Source organism: Protobothrops mucrosquamatus, unplaced genomic scaffold, assembly GCF_001527695.2.
Source record: "Protobothrops mucrosquamatus isolate PMUCROS unplaced genomic scaffold, P.Mucros_1.0 scaffold48, whole genome shotgun sequence".
In the NCBI taxonomy this organism is placed as follows: Eukaryota; Metazoa; Chordata; class Lepidosauria; order Squamata; family Viperidae; genus Protobothrops; species Protobothrops mucrosquamatus.
Window position 1 is genome coordinate 1,805,976 of NW_015386430.1, and position 21,481 is coordinate 1,827,456.

Genomic DNA, 21,481 nt, shown 5'->3' on the forward strand with positions numbered 1-21,481 from the left:
TAGTAAATAATCCATCTATCAGAAAATTATGTCTGGTTTCTGTTATATTTTAGGATTTTCAACAAAAAGTAGATTTTATAGAATGTAGTTTTCTTGCCCTAATTAACCTTTTCAAAGCTTCTAAATATTTTTTATGGCTTGATTTATATTATGAATTTAATGAATTCTGGAGTTTTGGTTGAAGTTAAGCCATGACATTTTATTCCATGAAGATAATGCTTTATAGTTAATAATGGTTACAGACCAAATACATTATGTGATCTTTTAAAATATTTTAAGATTTTTATTTATCATCCATATTGCAGTTGACATAGCATAATGTGAGAATTTAATTATTGATAAATAGAATTCAGACATTGTGCTGCTATCAAAATCTGGTATTAGAAAGTGCATCTGTTCAGAAATTCTTTTATGGTGATTATTAATGAGTGAAAAAATATTTTGGAATAGTCTGAATATAAAAATTGATATTAAAAATCGATAAACTCCAAAAATTTGCCTTCATTCTTTCAGTGAAACATTTGAGTTTGACTATTATCTTAATTATTATATTAAATTTAGTTTAGAGAGTAATATTTTGTTGTAGTTCTTCAGAAACTTGTATTATGGTAATCAGATTTTCTGTTCAAAAAGGTGTATACATGCTTATTAAACATTATGCCAAATCAACCACGATAATTGAAGGGTTCTCTATTGAATATTAGGGACTGTATTCTATTATGCTGGTTCAATGTGGGTTGGTACATAGATGTTTTTTGACTTCCCAATCAAGAAGTGAGGGAGAGTGAGTGGACCAAAATAGACGTGTTGACTTCCATGCTTAATTGGGTGTCCCCACTCCCAGACTAGTACTACACTGCAGTGGTGTCATATACATACATACATCTATCAAACTCTCTTTCCTTCTCTGTATTTTCTCCTCAATTTTAATTTTGAATATTGATATATCAACAGATTTTTTTTTATATATCACCTTGGCTCTTGTTTCACAGTATATGGAACTTTAAGCAATTTACAACATGCTCACTTTATTCATTAATCCAATAATATTTACCAAGTCATATAATATTAGAAAATAATTATGAATCAAGTTATTTATCATTTAATATTTTGGATTCAATAAGTAATTGTTTAGTTGTAAAGATTTTGAAATGTTTGCAGCTGGGTCTAGCTATTTAAAGGGAACATATCTGTGTATGTATGTAGAACAGTTTCTAATATTATGAACAATAATATCTAAGCTGAAAAGAAGTCATATATCCTGCTCTATAATTTGAAAAATATGTTTCATTGTTAGAATTGAAGGAAGTCATAACTCTAAAACAATTGGCCTGCTCAAAAAATGCTTTAAGATTTTTCTATGTTAAATGTATAATTCTGTTAAAATTATTTGATAATGGGACACATTTGTTCACTGATTTAAACTGTGACACATGTACATTTTCAAGAATGATAGAAGGCTTTTACAACTGAAGGAACAGGAAAGCCTTAAAATGACCACTATTTGAAACATTCAAAACATTGGTGAAGTAAAGTGTTCTGATGGAATAAATAATTTCATTTAAGTTTTTAGTGAAATAATCTTGCAAAGACTTAAAAGGAATAAAATCTTACAATATGATATATTAGGTCTTTATCAGTTTACAGCAGGGGTGTCAAACCGCCGGCCCACAGGCCGGTTGCATCATACGGAGGCCGCGTCCACCCCGGCTCTGGCAATGCAAAAAAGTCGTGATATGTCGCGACACATGACGTGGCGAGTTTGATACCCGTGGTTTACAATTATAGAAAAATATGACTGTTGTTTGTTTGTTTGTTTTTTTATAAGAAGTTTTATTAGTTTTTCAATTTTACAGCCAAGTATTTAGGAAGCAGCGCGGTGATAGGGTAACCAATAGTCCAATAACAAAATCTTTTATACATATCTCAGATTACATCATTAAAAGTTCCCTCTCTATTTCCCTTAATTATTGTATCAAATTCAAGTTAATACATTTCTAATTATAGCTCAGTCATTGAATACATTTGTCAATATAATTTTGCTTATACATATCCAAGTCCTGTTTTTAAATTTTACCTAATTCCAATGACCGTATTCCAATTTGGCCTTTAATAACCATAATGTTTAAACTTCAGGTAACCCAAATTTCCCTAATTTCATTACAAAGTAATTATCATGTCTAAAATATACATATTATTCAGATAGTTACATTTTCACAAGTATATTCTATTTCTCATCCTAGTAGCTCATCATTTACTAATAAACTATCTTTCATTGTCACAAACCCCTTTCCATAGTATATTTCAAAACTATAGTCTAATAGCTAATTTTCATTTCCTTTATAAGTCTAAGTCCTGGATATTAGATCAATCAATATCTCTAAAAATCTCCTTAGCCCATTAAGTAAAATTTTAAGCTGTTCCACAATCAATCAGCAATAAGGAGAAAGAGGAAAAAGAAAATCCCATTTTTGAATCTAACTCTAGCTTTCTTTTTGTGCCAAGCGGGTTTTCATACCAATGCCCTTAAATCCTCAAGTGGGTTTCCCTTCATTCCTACACATGTTGTTTGAATCAAGGGAGACCATCCAGTTATCAATTTTTCAAAGGAACTGGCCCCTTTGTAGTCATTAAATTGTTGCCCTAGTAGTTCAAATCTCCCTGTTTGGTTTAAGATATTTGTCATCAGTTCAGTCAGGTCTTTTTCCAGTTTTGTCTGGCTAGAATAAAATATCGTGTCCGGTGTTGTAGTTGTTGTTTGATTGTCAAGATTGTCTAAGTTCTCAATATATTGTGTTTCCATCTTAATGTTGCTTTTTTCAGTTTCTGTTGCTTTTTGAGTTACAAGTACTTTAGTTGAAATCGAGATTTGCTTGTCAAAATTCTCCGTGGGTTGTATTTGTTGTTGTGTAGAATCCTCTTTAATGTTAATTGGTTCCTCTTCAGTTGTTTTTTGGCTTGTAAGTTCATCAGTTAAAGTCTGGGTTTCCATTTGTGGTTTTAAGGTGAGTCTTTGTGTTTCACTCTGGAGTTCATTAGCTCAGTGGCTTCAAGGATTTTTTCAAGTATAAGTTTATAGTTAAGTTGTGGGTAGAATTCCTCCATTTCTATGGTGGTTAGAGACAAACTTTTAGTGGAGGCTATGTTTAGTAAAAGTCAACAAATGTCCACCTCCACTATTCCTAGAAGTTATTTTCACCACCCAGCTGTTTCAGGTTCTTATCTTTTTTAGATAATGTGAAGGCCAATTCTAGAGAATAAACAGTCTTCACAGTAAAAAAAAATATTCAGTTGCTGTACCAGGCTTTGCCACAAGATGTCCCCGATAGACTATAAAATCTTTTTCCAGACACCGGTTAAACTTTTATCCAGTTAATTTTTTTTCCAACTTAACAAATAGATGAAATGATAGATCCCTGTAATAGGAACTTTTTGTTACCCCAAAGTGTCCAAAAAATACAGATCCAGTTATTTAGTTATTTAGATTAGTTGTTCTTTTTTTTCAAAGCTTACTTTCCCAAAGTAGATAGACGCCACTGTATTAGAAGCAGGGAAGAAATTTCAGGAGGCTTTCACAGGAAGATAGTTGGGGTAGGAGAAAGGGAAGGAAGGGTCTCACCCAAATCCTCCGTGGTGCTTTCGTTGTGCTTGGTGGTGATTTTGGCTTTTGGCAGACATGGCTTAGTGATCGGCCATGTTGATGGCCGATCTTTCCTCCGACGGTCCAACGGAGCTGCCTCGGATCAAATGGAAGGGCTGCCGCTCTTCCGCGATCTATCGGCGACGGTTGTTGCCCCTCCAAGGTGACTTACGACCCTTTTCAGGGTCGCCCGACGAAGGGAAACCGGGCGGCGGAGAGAGCGCTGAGAGAGCACCCGCCAGTGCCATAATTTGGAACCGGAAGCCTGTTCGTTTGTTTTTTAAGTCATGATTCTATGACAGTTCTGAAATAGCTTTTATAACTTTTTGTGAAATATAAATTCAAATATTTATTTCAAACTTGCAATTTATTTTGAAAATGGAAAAGTAGCTGATGGAAATTTGATTTACACTAAATATTCAATTGCTGATGAGAACAAAAGCAAGTCTTGGCTTATAAGTAAACTTCTTTTAGGATAAGACAATTCATCAGATGATTTAAACCATCTGGCACAAAAATATTCCTCTTAATATCAAAATGCCTTTGTACTGCCTTTATAGATTTGAAAGTAGCTTTTGATTTGATGTCTAGGGAAATATTGTGGAAGAAACTGATACTGGTAATCCTCAAGTTATGATCCTAATGGAACCTGCCCATTACAGTCACATGTGATCCTCTTAAGAGAGATTTGTGATTGCCTTGCTTAATGACCCCCCACACCTTCTTTCCCTGATATAGTCATTAAGCAGAGTGTGGGATGCCATAAGGGTAGGAGAGATCCTCAGAAGCCTATCACATACCCTGACTTGCCTATCCTGAGTTTCACAAGGCTTCCCTCCTTCCTTTGAGGCACCTTGCTCTCCACTTCCCCTCACCTGGGTCTTGCAGGCTTTGAGTTTCTTTCCCATTCAGCTACTTATCCACCCAGCCAAGCTCAGACTGACTGTAACATGTGGGAAGTGACTGTAGCTCGTAGGCATAGGCATCGAACTTTCTTCACACCTAGCCTCTCAGCTACCCAGGGGCTTGCAGGACTCAGCCTGCTCCTCAGCCATCTCTCAGGCCCTGCAGTACTCAAAATACTTTTTTTTTGCAGCTTTTTGAGACATGCACCCAGCTGATGAGATGCAAGGCTCAGCTTTCCTACAAAGACAGCTTCATGGCAGCATTGTGCTAATTTATAAGCAGGTGTTATTCTTGTGATCTTGTAGGGCAGGGGTGTCAAATTGGCAGCCCACAGGCTGGATGTGTCACGTGCAGGCCATGCCCACCCTGGCTCCACAAAGACAAAAAAATGTCGCAATACATCACGATATGTCACGTGACCGTGATCAAGTTTGACATCCGTTGTTGTAGGGGGTTCTTTCTTTTTTTTTTTTTAAAGGAGGCTCTGTTTTAAATAAATAAATAAATAAAACAAAATAAAACAATCTCCTTGAAAAGTGAGCCTTCTATAAGATTGTGCTTACAGAATAGAATGATACTTCCACGAGGCTGCCTCTTCAGTAAGTTGAGCTGCCAAGCACTTGCTGGCAAAAGAATTACAGGCTGCAGCCATTTTGCCCATATTGCAGTCAGCCTGAATTGCCCTGGATGGATGAGTGGAAGGACGGGAAGGAAACTCAAGCCTGCAAAATGCAGCTGCTTCTCGCAGTATTGCAGCTGGCCTGAACTCCCCTGAATGGATGGATGGGAAGGAAGATAAAGACTTACAAGCTGCAATTGCTTCATCCACACTGTAGCTGGGTCTACCCTGGGTGGCTGAGTGGCTGAGTGGCTGAAGGAGGTTCAGGACCTGCAAGCTGCAATTTGCATGGACTGACCGGAGCTCCTCTGGGTGAATGTTGTGCTCGTCTGAACTCAAGGCCTGGAAGGACAGGATGAGTGGGGAAATACTACAGTGGCCCCTTGAGGTGAATGACCAATGGGGGTGGCTGCAGCAGCCCATTCTGAAACCTGTAGGCTGAGCAAAAAGCTACACTGCATATATAGAAGTAGTCCTTGCTTAGTGACCATTCAAAGTGATGATGGATCCGCTAAAAGATATTTATGACCCAGTTCAGAGGTTCTGATGCTGGATCTGCCGCAAGGTCATGTGATCATATTTCAGGCACTTGGCAACTCGTCTGCATTTATGACTGTTTTCATTATCCTGCAATCATATAACCACAGATTATGACATTTTTGACAAAAAGTGGTATTTATTTCTGGTTTTTAGCAAAAGTGCCCCACTTGAACAATGGGTTTGTTTAATGAGCATGGTGTTCATTTAACGACCATGGCATTTGCTTAATGACCATTTAACAACCATGATATTCGCTTAACAACTGCTGCAAAAAAGTTGTAAAATTGGGTTGATTGCATGATGACCTGCTTCACAAGTGTCATGATTTATGACCATCAGCTCAATTATAGTTTTAAGTTGAGGATTACCTATAGTTTGTATAAAGTGGTGTATCTTTGTGGGACAAAGTATAGTCATTTATTACTACAAGCTTTTGAAAACATTCCTTGACATTTTGGCAGATTTTTTGTTTTTAAAAAAAACTTCTGGTGAGATACCATAATCTAAGGTGAAGGACTATAACATAACTATTTGGCCCATTTACATTTCTTGATCCTTTATCTTATTTTCCAGTCTGAACAATCTGACAAATAACTTCATTTATTGGTTATATCAATCTTCATTGGGAGATGCATAAATAATTCCACAGCATGCTTTCAACACGGAAGCATATGCTCATAGGATCATATAAAGTTTTAGCAACTTTTTAGAGAGAAAGGTATTAAAGTAGAAGATCACTGCTTTGTTTTGCTTCTTTTTATGTAGGTCAAGATTTGATCTGTGTACAGTCTGTGGATGGAATGCTGATGTTGTTTGAACAAGAAAGCTACTCGTTTGGCCGTTTTCTTCCTGGCTTTCTTCTTCCTGGTCCACTGACATATAGTTCTAGAACAGATTCATTCATTACTATCTCTTCCTGTCGACAAGTTGAGAGCTACAGGTGAGTTTAGACATTATACCAGCTGCTGTTTAACACGCATTTATATAAATATTTTAGAATGGTTTACATCTATGAAAATCCAAGCCTTGACTTAATTAATGCTCCATCTAGTTATTATGTAATTTATGCCAGAGCTATATCCAAATATTCTAATAGTATTGAGTACCATGAAATATCCTGCTACTCTCAGTATCTCTTAATGCCTGAAAGCCACATTCAGTTTTAGGGGTTCTTTGTAGTTTCTTTGCACCACAGATATCATTTTGCATTTTCATATAATGTCTTTTAGAAACCTTCTGAAGACAAAAGAATTTGTAATGGGAAGAATATGTCTACAGAATAGGTAGAAGGCACAGCCCCTACATTTTCCTTTCTCTACTGTAGAGGTTTCCAGAGATCCAGAGGTCATCTTATTATAGTGAATAAAGAGGGCTATAAGCAAAACACTGTTAAAATGTTAGTTCAACATAGTTCTGTCCTTTTCTATTACAAGCTATACTTAGCTTGCTGCCAATCCTTCCTTTAGAGAAGAAAGTTTTTCTAAATTGCAAAGTGAAGGGTTAAATCTAGGGATTGACATTGAGATAGAGCAAGGAGTATGTACTTATTTTCAATTTAATTCTGCAGAACCAGATTAATTGCATCTTTAGGTACTGAAGGAATTTGCCGATGGCTTCACCAAATGTTTAGTTTATGTATTTTTGAGAAATCATGAAGAAATTGATAAAGTACAAGATAACTGGAGAAGGGCAAAGATCCCTATATTCAGGGGGCAGAGGAAAGAGAACTATAGAGATTTCATTCTGACACCAATACTAGAACAGATTAAAAAGATGTAGATCTTAAAAACAATGTGTTAATAATCAGAAATCAGCATATCTGATTATGCTGATTTCTGATTATTTCTTATCATATATACTCTATCACATTTTTTATCATATATACTCTATCACATTTTTGATCAGGTAATTTATGTAGGAATTTGTAGGAATTATGCAGGTGTAATAGTTATTTATCAGACTAAGTGATCCTCCAATCAATTGATTCTGAGTGGTGTTTAACTCGTATTCATAATTATTGAAATACATGCATAATAAAAATTATATCATAATACCACCATATATACATCAAGAATCAAACATTCTAAAGTTGTAAAACGCTAAGAAACAGTCACAGGCATGTTTTGAGCAGAAGCTGAAGCTGCTGACAACCTCTGTCTTGTTTATTGCTTTTATATTCTTTCTACATACACAAGTTTCTTAATAATTAAATGCTGACAACAGTTTATTCGTTGGAAAATTCTTTCATCTAACCAACTATTTTCTAGTTACATATTATTATATGGTCAACAACTAGATAAGGAACAAAGACAGGAAAATCAAAGACAGGAAGATAGAAGAAGGAACTAAGCATATTATCTGTTTCGGTACATGAGGTATTAAGTCAAGGGATGTTCCGTGACCTTTTGGCTGCTTCATTGGAGCAAAGGGCATAGCAGCAAAAGGGTATAGAATTATGAGATCTGTGGGGGTGCAAAGCACGGCAGTATGCTGCACGCGCATGTTACCCCTACATAAAGTAAAAATAATTATTTATGTAGAGCAGTTATAGAACCACCCCCCTGAGGCATAGTGAACTAGCCAAGTCTCCATTCAGATCAGGAGGGAGGGGACATCAAGGCCACTATTTCTAAAGTGTAATTTTATGATAAAAAAACATATTTCCTCGCCTCTGTAGATGGCAGTCTCAGATTGAGGGGCATATAAAGAGCCTTCCCTACAATACTTTACAAGGTTCAATATGTATATTATGTATGTCATCCTGAAGATTTCCAAACCCTAAACCATGAAATGTGTTATAGGTGATAACCAGCACTTTGAAATGCTTCCTGAAACCTAAGGGCAACCAACACAATTCTCAAAATAGAAGTTTTATATGTGGGATCCTTGGTGTTCTCTGAATTATATTGAAAGGCATTAATGCCTTCTGATAACCCATAACTACTCAGGTTACTGCATTCTGGACTAACTTTGTCATCTTAGTGCTTTTCAAGCATGTCCTATGTAATGGACATTGCAATAATCCTGTCAAAAGTGACTAAAGCATAAGTGACATTTAATAAATATTATATTTATATTAGCTAAGCATTTGATAAGGTGCCTTGTGATAATCTGATAGCAAGTTATTTAAAGGTGATGCAGAGGCCATAACAAATATATAGAGGGTATGAAAATTGTACTTCAAAGAGATCATGTTAAGAAATGAAAAGCCACTAATATTTGTTCATCAAACTGGCCCAGGCATTGAGTGGAATTTTACAAAGTTTAGTCCTGAGCCCAGAATTTTTCATCATTTTCACTAATGACTAAAAAAGGAAACGAAGGAAAGTTTATCCAAATTTACAAATGGGACAAAATAACTGTAATCTTAGAAGACAAAAATTTAGTTACTAAATTTAGTGATGCTAAATTTAGAGTAATTGAAACTCTGCTAAGTTCTAAAAGAGGAAGGAATTGGGAATTGGGAATATATATACTTCTGAAGGTGGAATATGTCAGTCTTTTTCAAATAACAGAAATGGTGTGATATAAACTATAGATAGATTAAGCAATGTTCTGTATCATTGCTGGCTATGGATTTAAGTTCCTAGAAGAATTATTCCGTTGAATATTGGAAAATATTTTCTTAACAGTAAGAGTAGTATGACAATGTAATCAATTATTCAGAATGATGTATTATTCAAGAGATTAGTAAAACATTTGTTGGGAATAGATTAATCAGCAATGGTTTGGCCTAAATGATTTCTTCAGACTCAGTAATTTTAGAGGCTTTTAGAATTATAGCTGATAGTTGTAGTTTTATTGGCTGTGGTTGTAGTTTTACTGTAATTCCAAGTGTGAATGCTGCATAAGTATATCTGTATTCTACTAATAATGTAATCTTGTGAGTTAAATTATTAGTAGAAATAAATGTTATCTTATCCTGTTATTTTAGTGAATTCATATTCAAGCCTTGTGTTCCAGATTTTGACCATATAATCAGATTTTTAGATAGATTTGGTATCTTCTCAGTTTTTCCAGGAATGTTGTTCCACATTAAATATAAATAGATGATTACATGATCAGAGTTTAAAATTGAAGAATGCTGCTAAGAACATGTGCATGAGCTCCACTCAGTTGTTCACTTGTTCTCATGCCAGCAGTGATTCTGAGGTTTTGGTTTATTTTCTTCGTGAAACCAGATACATTGGCAGCAAATATCTAGCCACTCAAGTGCTTTTATGTTCAAATTTTTATTTCATAGGAACATAAGGGATAATGCTAAATGGCTTTTGAAATAGCTTTCTTTGTGCAAAAGCATCTCTTCAGCAGGAAAGTCCTGCATATTGTTCCTGTTCATAGAAGAATGTGAATATTGAAGTCAAAACAGAAAGAAGACCTTCTTTTTGAACCTGACCCTTGGAAATCTATAGTTTTGTATACATCTGACCAGGGCTATTTTTTTGTCATAGAACGCCCAGAACGGAGTTCCGGCACCTTTTTTGGATGGAACCTTGTAGGGTAGGCAAGGCTGGTTGTATAACGTGTGTGAGTTCTGGCACCTTTTTTTTTTTTTTTTTTACAAAAAAAGCACTGCATCTGACAAATAGATTCCCCCCCCAACTGATTATTATTGTATTTAGTCTGTGCCATGAGTTTGTAGATCAGTATACTTCAGAAGAGTCTCTGACCTTGTGCAAAGTCTTTTTGCTCCTAGGCTTTACAAAATAGTCCCGTGGTTGCAGCCATCCACATCTCCAAGACATTATTATCTGGATGCCTCTGCACAACTAACATCTTTTAGTTGAGCTGTGTTGTCTTGCAGTTTCTTCTAAGCAACTTTTTAATTACTTGTCAAAAGATCTACTAATTGGTCATTTGTACTTAATACACAAATTCCATAGAGTACAGGCTGCTTCATTATAATTATTCCAATGGTCATCAGTGCATTCACAGAACTCCTACAGGCACTTGTCTTTAGACAGGTGTACCTTGGCGACGATTAAGGTTGGAATTTGCAAACACAGACAAGTGAAACAATATTATTTAGTGTTCTTTTTCTATATATTCTAGTATAAAATTTTTGTTGTGAAAATATACATATATATATATTGTTTAAACTACAGGTATCAAGTACTTGCATTAGCAAAAGATGCTGAAACACAAGAAACTGAGCAACAAAAAATTGGATCTGGAAAAAGACTTGTGGTAAATTAAGCTATATATTCGTATGCAACTTAATTAAAAATAACTGAGAGCAGGAGGGGCATGAGTGTTATATGAAGAGTAGAATTAATTTTTCTGATTTTGAACTGATTTTTTTGTACAGGAGTTAATGCAAAATAACTATCTTAAGATAACAAAGATTCAATATATATACAGGTAGTTTTCAACTCACTACTGGTTGCTTATCTATCATTCAAAGTTACAAAGTTACAACTGACCTCCAAAGTTACTTACAACCTGGTCCCAAAATTCTGATGGCCTTACCCCTCTACATCCTCACCAGCTTTATAACTTGTTCCTATTTATAGCTTTTTGCAGCATCCCGAGGTCACATTATCACAATTTATGATGGTCTTGTGGAAAACAGGAGCATATTTCCAGTTTATGGCAAAACCTGGCCCATAGCAAACTGGGCTCTCTTAATGACTATATATAAAATTATTAGAAATTGTTAGAATGTTGACTAAAGCTCTGTGTAAAATAAAAGATTTTATCCCGGAGATCAACATTCTAACAGTCTCTCATAATTTTTAAATGAATACAGATATTTAAAGTAATTACATATATATATATATATATATATATATATATATATATATATATATATATATATATATATATATATATATATATATATATATATATATATATATATATATAATACACACACACACACACACATACATATATGTATGTATGTGTGTGTGTATAAAATTTTATATATATAATTTTATATACATATATTTATAAATATATAAAATACATTTAAAAATATGAAATATAATACACATGCATGCATACATATATTTAATTTCAACAAAAATGCAAATACAGCACCAACAATAATTGTTTTACTGCCAATTTTTTGTAATGCAGTATTGGAGTGCAGCAGGGATTTATAATACAGTATTGTGCAGCTGGAGAGTTGCAAGTAGCTTATTGCCTTTTCTGGTATAAATAATCAGTGCTATTGCTTAACTACACCTAACTACATATCCTAACTTTAGCCCTAAACCTTTCCTGGGAATAATCCAGTTGAGCTTACTAAAAATTTTTGCACACAGATGTGCATGAGATTGTACTATAACTTAATTTATATAGTCACAATCCTCAATTCGGTCATGGGGTCTGTGCTGGTTTTCGTAAAAGATCCTCCATATCAGTAGCGGAAAACAAGTGGTTACATTTTTATACTTGATATAATTTTAAAAGGATCTGTTGAAATTTTGAATACTATGGAAAAAGTAAGCAAAAGTTTTATTTCATGTTATACGTACAAGGTCATTATATCTTCTTTGATTTGCATCGTTGCATGTCTTTTGTATAATATAATATCATCCTGGCATGTGTTTTACCACATAACCTTTTTGTTTTGGGAGCAGGGCTTACCTGATTGAAACTAAAGAGCAATTAAAACAAGGAGAAATCAAACAGAACTAAAATGCAATATTTTAAAAACATTTCTTATAATAGGCAATTTTATAGACTAGGAACAGATTAGTCTCTCACCTTATAATGTGAAACCAGTCTTCTGGTTTATGAAGCTTACTCCTTTTCTTAAACAATGAAATATACTGAAATTAGTGTATGGCTTTGCTGTATGGCATTTATCAGGTTGAAAAATAATTTTAATTGAAGTGAATTTAAAGCTACTGTTAACATGTACTCCACACTGTTGTAACTTGTGTCTCTCTATGTGTTTAAGGTGGACTGGATTTCAAACATTGGGGAACAAGCCTTGGACATATGTGTTGTTTCATTTAATCAGCTTATTTCCTGTATATTTGTTCTTGGGGAGAGAAATTTTTTTTGCCTTAAGGATAATGGACAAATTCGGTTCATTAAAAAGCTTGACCACAGCCCAAGTTGCTTTCTTCCATACTCAGGTTTGTGAATAAAAGCAATGACTAGCATTTTAACGAAGCAGTTTTAGAAGTTTTAATTCTAGCATGGTCAACCAAGATTATACAATTGTAAATATTTCTCTGTAACAATACCTTTAACCTTCAGTGCTTTTTGAGTACATACATATATTCTGTAAATTCGTTACATTATAATCTACAAATATGTGTTAGCTTTGAACTATAGAAGTAGGCCTCTATCTCGTCTCTTTCTATCCTTATCCCTACCCCTACCCTAATCCAATCCTATCCTATCCTATCTCATCCCATCCCATCCCACCATCCTGCCTTTATTATTTACTTGCATGTACAAAATTCCTGGTCACTTACAGCAACTAAATAAATTGTTAAATGGAATACTAAAGCAGACCATTTATTATTTAAGGGTTATTATATATAAGGTAGGTTGTATTTGATTATGATGTTCTACATTTCTTTTAGTAATATATTTTATCCATTCTGAGTATGGGGTTAAATTCTTAAATTGAAGCTAAGTAATTATACTTTTTATTACAAAAATTGTACCATATCTCATTCTCCAAACTTTTTGTTACAAATATATTTTAATAATCCTTTCTAATTTATTATGTGAGACTACAATAGCCTCACAAAATTTGATCTTATTTGCAACAATATAATCTTGACATTTCTAGGAGATCTCCTTATTTATATATTTATTTCACATATACCGGTATTGGTGTAACCAATAAGAATGTCTCTTAAAAGAAGAAAAATAGCTAAGAGGAAGATGAAAATAACATCTTTCCCAAACTCTTTACATATTTTGTAGTGTCTGGGACTGCCATAAACACACTGATTGGAAATCACAACAGCATCTTACATATTTATCAAGACATGACTCTAAAATGGGCAACTCAGCTTCCTCATATTCCTGTGGCAGTACGACTGGGGAAATTACTGTACGTAACCTTAGCATAATTTTAGCTTAGAATTGTGTATGAATGTGTGTCTGTGTGTATATTTTCTAGAATAAAATTTGATTTTAATTTAATTGTTCTTGACTGGCGTTTATTGCTTGTTCAGCTGTACTGCTTGATCAGATGAATCAGAGAAAGTTTATACCATTATAAATTTGTTACTATTTGAATTATACATGTCACGTTGTCTTTCTTTCAGTTCAATTAATTTATTGAAATAATTTTGTTACAATATATGTTTTAGTGTTGTGAATAACACTGATAACCATAACATATTTTTGTTTTATTTTTTTAAGGAGTTAAAAGCAGTATACATTACATTCCTTTTTCTGATATTTATCTTATAGCAATAATTCTGGAGACTGGTTGGATGGAGAGTAATTAGCCCAAGTGAGCTTCCATAGCTGAGGATAGAGTTGAATATGTATCTCTCCTGTCTTACTCCAGCACCTTAGTGTTTACCCAACATTGTTAACCAAATATTGCTGCTATCCTTTGGAGAAGATTTTTTATTAATGATCTAGCTGAACACATGGATGCCCACACTCATATAACACACTTTTTGAATGGATTCATTTTATTATCGTCATGGAAGAGTCAATGTTATTTAATTTTGATGTATTGAATATAGTCTACATTTGCTTTCATATAGTTTTAAAGTACAGCATGGATAGTAGCACATTTGAAAAAGTATATTCCTTGGTTGAAAAATACTAACTTAGAATATCTAGCTAAGGGACAATGTGTAGGTATATGGATCACTTGACTTCTCTTTTTTTCTTACTGTGTATTCATGGTGACTTGTCAATTTTTTATAATGGTCCTCTTTTAGTTACATCTTTCAATTGCTATTTGTCTCATAACTGAATAAGGACTACAGGTATATTTATTTTATTCACACAAACAAATAGAACTTCAAGTGAATTTTTATTTTTATTTTTTAAAAAAATAACCCTCTTGAGGGAACCAATATCTTCCCACTATAGCTTTTATACAGATAAATTAGCAGCAAGTTTTTAAAAAAAAAAAAAAGTCAGAAGATCCATTTAATTTTTTCTGTGATGTAAAGTTTATCCCTTCACTATTATTTTAGTAGCTTAAGCAAAGATGTTAATTGAGTGGAGTGGTAGTTAGATTTCTCGAAACAAGATAGAACCTGGCGGAAGTGTTTAGAAATGTTTAGTAGTTGATAATATTTGGTGCCAAAATCTTTTTAATTCAGTATTTCAAACTGGAATTAGGAAATAAAAATGTGGACATTAACTATTTAAAATCATAATTAGTAGTTGAAGTGAAATGTGTTTGACTCCTTTTTGCAAGTGAATTTTCTTGGAGGAAACTATAATAGCCATTAAATATTGTTTTAGCCCCCTGGAAGAATATTCAAAATTAATCAAACAGTAGTTGCAAACCAAACATAAGAGTCTCCTGCTATTCTTAAGAGTTGTAACATTATTAATTTTTATATATTGCAGTTATTACTGCAGCATGATATTATCTTTAGTTTGAGAAAGGAATATTTATTAATACATCAAAATGAGTTGCTTCTTAAAGCATCCAAATAATTGGATAATAATAATAATTAGTAGCATTTTTAATTTGTTTCAATATTTCTTCTTTATATGTTTATACTGTTTTAAGAAAATAAGTATTTCTTAACTGAATAGTAATAAACATTGTCTTTATATTGTTACAATATGATAATCTTTTTTTTTCCTTTGCAGAAATTTGAAAGGTGTGATTGTTACACTGAGTGATAGTGGCTATCTACAATGTTCTTACCTTGGTACTGATCCTTCTTTATTTCAAGCTCCTAAAGTTGAAGCTAGGAATATTAATTATGCAGAATATGATGCAGAAATGAATAAACTCCAGAAAATTATTAAAGAAGCCAGGAAAATTAAAGGTAATTTTCATTTTAAACAGTGAAGGTAGTCTAAATGGATGTGTTTTCCAGTGTGTCATATTCTTCAAATGTGCCTACTTTCAGATAAAGTTGAAACTGAGTTGAAACTGAAAAGATGGGAATAGGTTTGCTACCTTCAGCCAGGTTATATTCACCTCTCTTTTAGGTTAAGGGTATCCAATCCCTGGGTCCTGGCCCTGTACCAGGCCACAGTCTGTTCGGGACTGGGCTGTGTAGGTGGTGGGCAAGTGCATGTATATGTGCAATGCTCCCCTCAAGCGAGTGGTGGCTGCTTTCGCTTACACGTGAAGCTCCCCTTGAGTGAATGATGGCTGCTTGCTCTCATGCACGAAGCTCCCCTTATGCGAGTGGTGGCCGTCTTGACTTGAGCAGTGGTCTTTTGCGCTTGTGCATGAAGCACTCTTCATGTGAGTGGCAGCTGCTTGCCCCACATGTAAAGCTCCCCTCATGCAAGCGGTGCCTTGCGTGCGAAGCTCCCCTTGCATAAGCAATGGCCGCTTACATTTGCGCATGAAGCTCCCTTTACACGAGAGGCGTGAGCTTGTACAAATGGAGCAGTGCACGGTTGCACACACCTGCCTACCACTCAAAAGGAACTATCTCCTCTACCCTCCACCGCCTGCTGGGCCAGAAAGGTTGGGGACCACTGTTTTAGGCAACTAGGATATTGTATATGTGTCATGAATACATGAACTTAACCTTAAATTGAAGTTCCACATCTTGTAAATGTATAACTGGTTTGGATTATTTTTATTGGAATAATTACCTAAATTTGCTAATTCCTTAAATTTTTTAGATATCTTGCCTAAGTCTGAAAAAAGTGAAGATTTTGCACTTGGTGTGACAGTCTTGCCTGATCTGGATTCAGTTTCTGTATGTAAATTTGAATGCTGAATTTAGATGTAACAATTACAACAGTGCTTCTCAAATCTGGGTAAATTACTCCAAATTAGGTAAAAGTTGTTTTGCTTTGGATACTTACACAAAAACCCATTACTCAATCACAACAGGGACATTTCAATTGACTTAAACTGCTTTACATATGTTGGGCAAAAAGAACTTTTTGATAAGCAGTTTTGGATAATGAAAGAAAACATTTGGGAAGCACTGAATTACTGGTTTCAAAAACATGTTAATTATTTAGATAATAAATGTGTGTGTAAGTATTTAATTTGTCTATATAAATATTCTATACTCATTTGTGTATAGAATTAACTGTGCTTTTAGATTTGTATATAGTGACATATATTCTTAAAGCATAACAGTTTCTATTTAGATGTTTAAGATCAAAATATATTTAGTGAAGCTACAGTCCCAAAGTGGGTAGTTCTGAGATGTTTATGATGCCTTTACTACTGAATGGATCTGTTTTTTCCATCTACTGAAGTTTGAAGAAAAATATTGTGAAAAAGCAGCTAGTTGTACTGTAGGTGGAATCATACTTTATTGGGACAATAGACTGACTGGGGGGGGATTTGTCCCATCTTCAGCTGCATAAGGCAGGGGAAAGGTTTTCATTTGTTCATCTAACTGTGGCAAAAATATTACTATTTATTATACAAATCACCCATAGCAAAACTAAAATTTTGATTTTGTGAAGAGATCTAAACAGCATGCCTGGAGGTAAATGGCCAAGTAAAAATCTTTAAATATTTAGGCATGATGTTTCACAGCTTCACTAAATGCAGTGCACTTCAAAACTATGACATACAAAATGCTAAAAAAACCTACCAAAAACCCAGTTGTCACAATCCAATAACTTACATTGCACCAAAGTATCAGCAGTTCTGAAAGTATTTTCAGCTAAGGTTTGGCTTGCACACATTTCTAGTGTCTAAGTTAGGACCTTATTCCTCCTTTATCCTTTTTGAAAGGGTTCATCCAAATTTCTAAGGATTATACTCCAGATATCCTACTGTATGTCAAATGTAATACTAGGGAGGGATTTCTAAGGTCAAAACAGATGCTTGACTTGCATCATAGCAAACTGGCTGAAATTACTGTTCTTTCCCACAGTTGTGAGCTCTTTCCTTATGGAAGATAATTACAAATCAACATGGGTTAGGATTATTTCACAAAAACTCCAACATCTAGGCCTTTCCAATGAGGAGCTCCTGATGGGCTATGAATGTGCATTCAATGCATCTAAACAAAGATTAGAAGTCTGACAGAATCTGTCTGTTCTACCTAAGAGTGTTTTCTTGAGCAGTCATATTCCCTTTTATAAACCAGTGAGATAACTGTTTCTGAATTGCAGAGGGTACTACTTCTAACCTTTATAATGCCCTTCCTACAGCAGTTCTGGAGGACCAATCCAAAATAATCCCCAAAGTCCCAGACCTGAGCTCAGATAGAGCCTCTGTGGATAAGTTGCCATTGAAACCACAGCTAATGTACTCTACCCTCTATAAGAATTCATGGTCTCATTTTATAACTACCATTAAAATATCTGGGAAATTCTGATCTCTTTTATATATAGTTGTTACAATCGGATCAGTATGACCATAGCTAATTCTAGTATATTATCTGTAAAATTATGCAGAATTTGGCCACCCATCGATGATCTTACCATAACTGTAATGTGGTATTATATCTTGTTCTATTGTGTTTCATTTTATTTTAATGTTTTACTTTTTAATTCTGGCCATAATAAAAGATTGATTGATTGATTGATATATTCAGTTCAAAGATTCTGTTCAAATGGCAAGTTGATAAAGAGATACAATGGTAAAAGTTTGTGAACCCTTTTGAATTTTTGATATTTCTGCATAAATATAACATAAAATGTTATCTGTTTTTTCTATAAATCCTAAAATTAGATAGTGAGACTGACTATGCGCACCTCTCCCTCACTCTAATCCAATCCACGCGCAAGTCTTGACATCTTGACTTTCATAAGATGTCAAGGTCTTCATCGAAATCGATGGACAAAAAAATAAATAAATTAGATAAAGAAAACTCAATTAAACAAATGAAACAAAATGATGATGATAATCAGGTGTGAGTGTGGGAGATCTTGCCTTAAAGAACAGAATTCTGAATATTCAGCATCAAAGTATGATCTTCCCAATACAGTTATATGGAAATGTGTCATAGATTGGAGAAAGATTTCTGAGGATGACTGAAAAGAAGTTATTGATACATACCAGGCTGGAAATCTTGCAAAATTATTTCCAAAGAATTTGGACTCCACCAGTCCACTGTAAGGGAGATTTTGTACAAATGGAGGCAATTCAGTACCTTATATACTCAACAAGACCATACCAAGAGAAAGGCATGTGATATTCTGGGGAATCTCAAAGAAGCTAAGGTAATGTCTAAAGGCCTCTCTTGCATTCATGGATGTCAGTGTCCATGAGCATTTAGGAGAACACTGAACAATAATGTGTATGGCAGGATTGCAAGGAGAAGGCCACTACTCTTCAAAAAGAACATTGCTACCCATCTACAGTTTGCAGAAGACCAGTTAGATAAGCCAGAAGGCTATTGGAAGAAAGGTCTATGAATGATCCAATCTTTTTGGCTTGAATGAAAAGCAGCATGTTTAGCAAAAGACAAACACTGCATTCCCGCATTAGAACTTTATTCCATCTGTGAAACATGATGATGGCAATACCACATTTTGGGCTTGCTTTGTTGCTTCTGACCACAACAGCTTACCGTAATAGATGGAGCTATGAATTCTGCATTATACCAACAAAAGTGTCAGTATGTTTAACACTGGAGAGCACTCAGGACAGTAGGAACACTTGGGACAGTAACTCCTAAGGCAGGAAAGTGACTCCATATTATCTTATCATCTTATCTCATCTCATCTCATCTCATCCAGTTTCTCATACTCCTTCTTCCTGATGTTGCTATCATTTGGCATCATTACATCTATCATCACTGTTGTTTTCTGGTCTTTGTCTACTACCATGATATCGGATTGATTGGTCAGTACCTGGCATCCATGGCAGTGGCTTTGACATTCACCAGATCCTGACCACCATCTTTCCTTCTGATGTATAGTCTATGGGTGTTAGATTTGCGGTGAAACCCTCCAGGTCTTCTCATTGGCTGATTCTATGATCTTTTTTGGCTAGCTCACTATACCTGCAGGGTGTCTGATAACTGGCAAGAGCATACACTTTTGCAAATACGTTCTTTTGAATCATTTCCCTCAATAAATAAATGAGCAAGTATATTGTTTTTTATTTATTTGTTTAATTGGGTTTTCTTTAGTTTTAGGACTAGAATTAGAAAAGATCATGTTTTAGGTCATATTTGTGCAGAAATATTGAGAATTCAAAAGGGTTCCCAAATTTTTAAGCACCACAGTAGATGCATCAAACTAAAATATAAAGTTCTGATATAAAGTTCATAAATGCTCTAATGTGGGAGAATGATTAGAACCTAGTTTGCTTATGCCTATACTATTTTGATATGGCTGGCAGAGTTTTCAACTACGGCTACAATCTAACCAGAAGAAAATGACTTCGAATAATAAACTATAATCAAGATTTATACAATATAGTTTAATTCAGTGGCAGCTGCTCCCTGCTTTAGAAACCCTATCTAAATTCAAGTTTCCACCAAAAGCTATAAATTGCCTGTTAATCTATCAGCTGTTCTTTCTGCTGTCTTTAAAGACTGTCCCAATTCAGATGTTAGGCAAAACTATAGTTTATACTGACTACAGTGTAGAATTTGCAAAAGACAAACTCAGGTTTAGAGATGCTAGGTTATTTTTGTTTTCTATTCAGTCAGCACTTGGCTTTATATCTTGAATCCTTGATCATAAAAACAACACTTTCTAATGATAAATGTGTGGAATTATAATTAGTTAATTCAGATGTCTATCCAAAATATAAAATACACTTTCATAATGAAGGGCTGCAGTGGTGTTTGAAATGAATTACTGGCTCTTTCATCCTAATTCGTATGCTAAAATGACTAAACTAGATTTGAAATATATTCAAAATTATACATTTTAATTACTTTATTTTACTTTTTTATATAATATTTCAAAAGTTAATTTATAAAAAGTACTATTTTGAAATATTAAATTGGCCATCAATTACATTTAGTTTTGGCTTGGCTATGAGACAAATCTAGCATTAAAAAGAAATGTGTCGGTATATTTTAGAAATTAACTGTCATATTTTTGCTTTTTAAGTTTTGAAAGTTTTATTTAACTTAATCCTGTCTTGTTTCATTATTTCAAATGTAGTCATCTAATAGAATAATTTTTCCTGACTACTAATGAGTTCATTATGTTTTGCTTACAGCAAGCTATTGACAGTGAAATTAAAGCAGAGGTGATTCCTTCTGTGATGATAAAGGTATTAGCACGTTTAATAAAGTTATCTAAACCATTGCATAAATTATGTAATATAGACATAGTGTCGCAGATTGGTATACAGGAATGATTCTAAAAATTTACAGAAACATTTGAGTGATTTAAATTGCTTATATTATACTCTGGAAAATAAACATTAGATATAAACACTGTTGTTTAGAACAGCAGTCCCCAATCTGCGGGGCGCAACCCACTACTGGGCCTTGAGCTGTTTGGAACCAGCCCATGAAAGTGGCAGGTGAGCTTGTCTGCGCAACCCCACTTCTGCCCACATGCTTGTGCCCGCATGTTCCATTTATGCGAGCAGCATACATGCATGCCCACTGCTCTTGCAAATGGAGCTGCCTGTGTGCATGGGTGCTTGCCTGCTGCTTGCGCAGAACTCTCTCCTCCCCTCATCAGTCCACAAAGCCAGAAACATTGGGGAACTCTGGTTTAGAAGTAAGGTAAGAGCAATGATGATA

At 34.4% G+C, this 21,481-nt stretch overlaps 1 protein-coding gene across 1 annotated transcript in view; it reads left to right on the forward strand.

Moving 5' to 3' along the window:
* The window catches only part of BBS9 (Bardet-Biedl syndrome 9), a 73,044-nt gene that overhangs the window by 30,008 nt on the left and 21,555 nt on the right, over nt 1–21,481 (forward strand). Inside the window, exons 6-12 of the mRNA XM_015811729.1 lie at nt 6,471–6,645; nt 10,811–10,892; nt 12,616–12,796; nt 13,602–13,731; nt 15,474–15,655; nt 16,473–16,549; nt 20,947–21,000. Coding sequence (XP_015667215.1) covers nt 6,471–6,645; nt 10,811–10,892; nt 12,616–12,796; nt 13,602–13,731; nt 15,474–15,655; nt 16,473–16,549; nt 20,947–21,000 — 881 coding nt within the window. The remainder of the gene's footprint in view (nt 1–6,470; nt 6,646–10,810; nt 10,893–12,615; nt 12,797–13,601; nt 13,732–15,473; nt 15,656–16,472; nt 16,550–20,946; nt 21,001–21,481) is intronic.